The sequence below is a fragment of the Chinchilla lanigera genome, unplaced genomic scaffold (genome assembly GCF_000276665.1).
Source record: "Chinchilla lanigera isolate Chin_1 unplaced genomic scaffold, ChiLan1.0 scaffold00013, whole genome shotgun sequence".
Classification (NCBI taxonomy): Eukaryota; Metazoa; Chordata; class Mammalia; order Rodentia; family Chinchillidae; genus Chinchilla; species Chinchilla lanigera.
In genome coordinates, this window is record NW_004955414.1 from 19,477,879 (window position 1) to 19,484,859 (window position 6,981).

At 50.7% G+C, this 6,981-nt stretch overlaps 1 protein-coding gene across 2 annotated transcripts in view; it reads left to right on the forward strand.

Moving 5' to 3' along the window:
- Art1 (ADP-ribosyltransferase 1) overlaps nt 1–6,981 on the forward strand; it is a 21,891-nt gene that overhangs the window by 11,910 nt on the left and 3,000 nt on the right. The window contains exons 2-4 of one of the 2 annotated variants that reach the window (XM_005380025.2): nt 3,312–3,432; nt 4,733–5,513; nt 6,858–6,899. In XM_005380025.2, coding sequence (XP_005380082.1) covers nt 3,367–3,432; nt 4,733–5,513; nt 6,858–6,899 — 889 coding nt within the window. In that variant the 5' untranslated portion in view covers nt 3,312–3,366. Of the gene's footprint in view, nt 1–3,311; nt 3,433–4,702; nt 5,514–6,857; nt 6,900–6,981 lie in introns of both variants that reach the window. The other variant, XM_005380024.2, reaches the window with a different exon arrangement.

Consider the following 6,981-nt stretch of genomic DNA (forward strand, 5'->3'; position numbering starts at 1 on the left):
GGTTCCAATACTTTCAAATCCATGAAGGTTCAGTCTGATCCTGGCCTCTGGACCTGGGACTGGAGCCTGAGTCATTTAGCTTATAACACTCAGGATGTTTTTTGCTGGCCTGACTATAGCTCCCTGTCCCTGGATGTCTTCATGGTTGGCCCTCAGCCAGTCACTGTGAAAGTTTAACACTGGGAGCCCTGAGATGAAGCCAACCCACAGCTACTCTGGGTCCTGGGCTTCAGTTGGACCCACCCTAAGATGGCTTCTGACCAAGCACTCTCTCCAGGGGATATGGCAGTCTCTTCGACCAGAGTCACTCACCAACTGTTGCATCACACAACATCCACTGCTCTGTTCTACTAGCGTGTTTCTCCGTGGAGGCCTCTGGAGACCTCCACTTTCACTGTGTCTCTGTAGGTTAGATCTTCCTTTCCCATGCCAGAAGCCAGAGAGAAAGTACAGATAGCCCCTTCTTTTTCCGTGCTGAGGTCTGTCTCTGTGAGGGCCAATTTTTCCTTCAGATCCTTCTGGGGTCCCAGGGATTCACCTCCCTCCTCCTTTTCTCCTTCAAGTTGTTATTTTCCAGTGTCTAGATTCCAAATCGTAGGTTGATTTGTTGCGGCTTACCATTTTCCTGGAAGTCCAAGACATTCTCAATGCACTCTTTACTGAGCACCTACTGTGTTCATAGACTACAACAATGAGTAAGATGTGCTTTTAAAGTCAGCTCTGGTACAGCATAGTGCCTATGGTTAACAATAAGGTCCTGGGCACTTAAAAATTTGTTAGGAGGGTAGGTCTCACATTAAGTGTTCTTACCACACACACAGGCACAAGAGCAAAATGACATCAAAAATTTTAAAAGGCACACAAGAAAACTTTTGGAGATGAAAGATGTATTTATGATTTTGTATTGACAGTAACATGAATATATACATATTTCCAAAACAGTTAAATGAAAGTTAAACAGAAAACAAAAATACCCAACACTCGCAAAGATGTGGAGAAAAAGGCACTCTCCTTCACTTGATGTGTGTGGGGAGAAGCAGTGAACTGGTACCTTTTGAAGTGAAATTTATTTGTTTTGCTGTGTTGTTTTGTTTTGTTTTGCAGTACTGGGAATCAAACCCACTGAGCTACATTCCCAGCCCTTTTGTTTATTTATTTTTTAAATTTTGAGACAGAATCTTGCTAAATTGCCCAGGTGATCCCCAGGGACTTGAACTGATGATCCTCCTACCTCACCCTCCCTGAGTGCTGGAATCATAGGAATGTGCCACCACATCAGGCTAAATGGCAGTTTGGCAGTGCCTGTCAAAATGAAAATACTCACATCGTTCAAATCTCTTTCTACTTCTGGAACTCTTTCTTATAAAAATATGAGCATAAGTAGACAAGAATTTATATAATGAATATTCACTGTAGATTATATGTAATATATAAAAATTAGGAAGAAATGCAAGTGTGTGACATACGGTTGAACTATATCATGAGACACACTGTGCTGCCACTGCAGTGAATCAGGTATCTGTATGTACTGGTGGGGAAGAAGCCCATGCTGTACTGTTTCCTGGAAGAGGGGGACTACAGGATACATATGTATAAGGATTAAGAACATTCCTAATGGAAGCTTGGCAGCCCCCCAATCTCCTAAAATGAGTGTATAGCAAAGGCTTAAATAAAAGAAGAAATTAATATGGTTTGTGGAGTCCAGGAAGGTCAGAACTCTCCTGGAGATAAGACAAAGACTTCTCTACATTGCCCGTATTTATTGGATTCCAAATAAGTTCAGTGGGGCATGAGAGAAAGGTGAGAAACTGAGCCGGACCTTGAGAAGTTAGAACAAAGACTTGCAGCAGTAAACTTTGCCAATTAAGAGAACTGTCTTATCTCTAAGGTTGACAATTACTGCCCTAGAATAGGGAGTGAGAGCCTGTGTCCTTGGCTGCCTCAGCTGTGGTGTTAGCTTGTCTTCAGAGCACTGTGGTCAGCAACTTAACCCCTATAAAACCCAGCCCCCAATACATTCCTTTTTTAAAAAATGACAATTAAAAAAACAAAACAAGCTGCATACAGAAAACTATATATGTACATGTGTACACAAGTATTATTTGAGTGTGCTCTGAGAAAGGTCTTGAGAGCCACCATATCACTGGCTACTCGCTCCCAACTGGCTGCTGTGCCTAGGAGAGTGAGGGAGAATGAAGAGAGAGAAAGAAGGAGCCAGGTGTGGTGGCACATGCCTGTAATCCCAGCACTTGGAAGGCTGAGGTAGGAGGATCACTGTGAGTTCAAGGCCAGCATGGGCTACATAAGTGAGTTCAAGGCCAGCCTGAATTACATAGCAAGACCTGCTCAAAAACAAACAACCAGACAAGAAAACAACAGCAACAAAAACAAAAAAATAAAAAAGAGAGAGAAAGAAGGAAGGAGCCTTGGACTTATGACCAAGAACATATAACCACTTCCCTCACTGCAAATAGGTATTACTTTGCAATAAAATAAAAAGAAAGAAAAAAAAAAAAAGAGGAGAAAAAAGAGGCAGCGCAGCAGCAGCACTGGCTTAGGGACGTCTGTCCCAGTGCTGACTCAACACTGGATGGCCCTCTTCTGAGAGCACTTTGGGTCGTCCTCGGTGTGCCCACCTTCAGGGTGCAGAAGGCTTTGGTTTTCTTGGCTCCCTTGGGGAAGCAGGGGCCTTGTACTCGCTCCTCCTTGGCACCCAGAGGTCTCTGTCTTCCCCTCCTTGGGTGCAGCTGAGGCCTGGAGGAGGTCTTGGCTGCGTGACTGTGTGCACCACAGGCGCTCTGGCCCCCAGGCCTACGCTCAGAGTACAGCCCTGGCCCCACATCTGACCTCTCCAGGAACTGCCCCTGCGCTGCCCTCTGGCTCGGGAAAGGTTAGCCCCGACCTTTCCCATGGTAGTCAAGTCCCTTCCCCACTGGTCTTATCCCCAACATTTCCCCACTGCAAGCTCTGCCAGACCGGACGTGTCCTTCCCTCCACAGCCTCAGAGCTCTTACCTCCGGTGCCTTCATTCTATCTATTCCTGCTGCCCCAAACCCCTTTCCTCCCCAAACTCCAGTCTGTGCTCTCCCAGTCTCAACTTGCTGATGTCTTCTTCTCCTATTCATACTGCAAGACCCTGTTCATATATCCTCTGGTCCAGGAAGTCTCCCATATTCCTTCTGACAAGAAAGTTCCCCTCTCTCCTCCGAGCCTCCATTTCTGTTTTGTGATACTCTGTCCCAAGCACTGGTTGTGGCACACACGACGTGTCAGTTTACTCAACTGTGCGTATTACCACTGCAATTTTCCAGATCAGGAAACTGAGACCCACAAAGGGAAACCAACTTGCCGAGGCTCACCTCCAACATGCAGATTCCTGCCATGCTGTCTCTGCTGCTTGTTGTGTCTGTGAGCCTCATGGATGCCCTTCAGGTATGGCCACCCTTCACCTTCCCCATCCTGGAAGAGCTGAACCCTGAAAAGGGGAAAAAGAATGCCCAAGCTTCCCCTGGGGGTGGTGGCTCCACGTAAAGGGACAGCCCCAGGCGCTGGCACTGAGGCGCACACAGCCAGCAGCTCCCAATCCTTTCGCTTCCCAGGGGCTTGCAGGCCTTTGGCCTTTCTCAGCACAAGCCCCACCTCAGGGGAGGGACAGCTGGGCTGTCACCAGAAGATAGTTGACTATTTTCTTTAGTTTTTCTCTTTGTTTGTTTTTCTCCGGTACCGGGAATCGAACTCACAACCTCGCGCTTGCCAGGCAGGCGCTGTGCTGTTGAGCTAAATCCCCAGCCCCTGTCACCAGAAGAGGTGACAAAGCAGAGATAAGGACCCTAAACCCTCTCTACCATAGAGTAAGTTGTAGATTCACTGACTCCCATCATGGAAAGAGAATGTCCCAGGGTCAGTCAGAAAGAGGCATAAAGAAATTTATAGGGAAGAATTATAAAAGTACACAGAAAAATAGAGTGCAGACCCTTGAGAGAGAGAGGCATGCTTTCTTTCAGAACTGGGAATGTTTCTTTCCAGAGGGTGAAAACCTGTGGTAAAGCTGGCTCACGCCAGGAAGGGTACTGACCCATTTTACAGGTAGAAGCTCAGTTTAGGGTTTTTTTGTTTTGTTTTGCTTTTAGATGGATAATTTAATCATTCTTTGAATTTTCTCAGTCTATTCTTTTATCTTTTTTTTTTTTTTGTCTTTTTGAGACAGGGTCTCGCTATGCAGTTCAGACTGGACTTGAGCTCACTTTGTAGCCCAGGCTGGCCTTGAACTCGCAACGATCCTCCTGCCTCAACTTCCCGAGTGCTGGGATTACAGGCGTGTGCCACCACACCTGGCTATTCCTTCATCTTAAAATCAGGTTTCTGCTCCCCCACCCCCGCCACCCCCAGTACTAGGAATTGAACTCACGACCTTGCGCTTGCCAGGCAGGTGCTGTGCTGCTGAGCTAAAACCCCAGCCCCTACGTTTCTGCTCTTTACCCTCTCAGCTAAGCCACTTCAGGACTTAGACTATCCCTGAAGTGCTCTGGATGTGATGGGAGCAGAAGAAAAGGAGCCTAAGTTAACCTAAGGACACCCACACGGATTGGATCACCTTGGGTGGCTTTGACTGGGTCCCGGAATTTGCAATCTTTTCAAAAGTACAATTAGTTATGATTTTCCTTGTCTCCTTTCTATCTTTATTTCCTCTACCCTACCTCAGGGTGACAGGGCTTCATCGTCTCTCCCCCAGGTGCGGAGGCACCCCATCACACGACGGGACCTCTTCTCTCAGGAAATACCCCTGGACATGGCCCTGGCCTCCTTTGACGACCAGTACGCGGGCTGTGCAGCGGCCATGAGAGCTGCCCTCCCGGAACTCAACCACACAGAGTTCCAGGCCAACAGAGTCTACGCGGACGGCTGGGCGCTGGCCAGCAGCCAGTGGCAGGAGCGCCAGGCCTGGGGGCCAGTGTGGGGCCTCAGCGCTACTCGGCCGCCTCCGGCGCCCCCTGGCTTCCAGGATGCGCATGGGGTGGCACTCCTGGCCTACACCGCCAACAGCCCCCTGCACAAGGAGTTCAACGCAGCCGTGCGCGAGGCGGGCCGCTCCCGGGCCCACTACCTCCAGCACTTCTCCTTCAAGACACTCCATTTCCTACTCACAGAGGCCCTGCAGCTGCTGGGCACAGGCCAGCGTCCACCCCGGTGCCACCAGGTGTACCGAGGGGTGCATGGCCTGCGTTTCCGGCCTGCAGGGCCCGGGGCAACAGTAAGGCTGGGGGGCTTTGCTTCTGCATCCCTGCAGAATGTCGCAGCCCAGCAGTTTGGACAGGACACCTTCTTTGGCATCTGGACCTGCCTAGGGGCTCCTATCAGAGGCTACTCCTTCTTCCCTGGAGAGGAAGAGGTGCTGATCCCGCCCTTTGAGACCTTCCAGGTGATCAATGCCAGCCGACCGGCCCAGGGCCCTACCCGCATCTACCTCCGAGCCCTGGGCAAGCGCAGCATGTTCAACTGCGAGTATATCAAAGGTGAGGAGGGTACGGAGTGGCACCTGTGTGAAAGGCGGGCTTCCTCGTCCAGGCCAAGAGGTGTGTGCGTGAGCACAAAAAGCAAACCAGCAGTGAGGAGAACAGGACGTGTGCACCAGCCTCTCCACCACTCCATGTAAGGAGAGACCTAGACTTCTAGCCCCGGAAGACCATCTGCCGCTGCAAGGCTAAAGAGGGCTCCCTGACCAAGGCAGGGGTCTTGAACCAGCCTCCCTTCCTGGCTGAAAGCTGGGAGGGAATTGTTTTCTAGCCACAGGATCAACACAGAGTGCTCTTGCCAAAAATGAGTAAGATCCCCAACCCGAGTTTCCAGGGTGGTCCATTTATTTGTCTTTTTCAGACAGGGTCTCATTATGCAGTTCGGCCTAGCTTGAACTCACTTTGTAGCCCAGGCGGACCTCGAACTCCCAGCAATGCTCCTCCTGGCTCAGCCTCCCGAGTGCTGGGATTATAGGCTCCAGGGTGTTTTTCTAAGGCAGAATAGGACTGATGTGCTGTGGTGTCCTGGGCGGTTGAGTGTGCACAGGTGCGTGTTGTGCCTCTAGATTCCAGTTCCAGCTCTGACCAGGCAGGTGCTGGCCGTTCCTCCTGTCCATTCTCCAGGGTTTGTCAGAGGAGGAATAATGAGAATGGGGCAGGGGCTGACTAGGGCTGGAACCCAGGGTCTTTGTGACGAGCTACATCTCCAGCCCTTCTCCTTTTGGAGAAAAGCCCTCACTAAGTTGCTAAATTGCCTAGGCTAGGATCAAACTTGCAATCCTCCTGCCTCAGCCTTCCGTAGTGCTGGGATTACAGGCACGTGCGACCATAGCCAGCTTAGTATTTTTATCTCTGAAGGGCTGTGGCCTGCTATTTCTGGCTGGTTGCATAAGGCTTGGTTTTCATAGGCAGAAGCAGATAGTTGGCTGAAACCGTAACTGGGACTAAAGTGGGAGGCGGTCCAGTGTGGCTCCAGTCCCATTTGGCCAGCACTGTGGGTGGTCAGGAGCCGACGCGGTGTTGAGGACAGGCCAACAATGCAGACCAGCTCTCCCTGGCAGGGACAAGGCAAGGGAGGGGGAGGGATGAGCGTGGCCAGGGGGTAAAATCACAGCCCAGGGAGCAGGGGTGGCTCAGAAGAGACCCTGACTTCTGGCCCCACTGCCTGCTAGCTCAGGGTTGTCAAATGTAGCCAAGAGAGGGCGGTCCCACCCTACAGAGCAGAGTGAGGTACACACACTGGCTTTTTCTAGAGCAAGTCAGGGCAGGGCCGCCAGGGCACCAGGGCCCTTCCCACCGGGAGAGCTACTGAGGCTCTGACTCTTCCCTGTTTCTTTCCTCTAGACAAGAAGTGCAAATCTGGGCCCTGCCGTCTGGATAGCTCAGGTAAAGAGTGGGCTCGGTGCTGGGATAACCAGGGTGCTCAGGGGTTGGGCCTCACCTGGGCCACCCTCTTGTAAGAAAAACC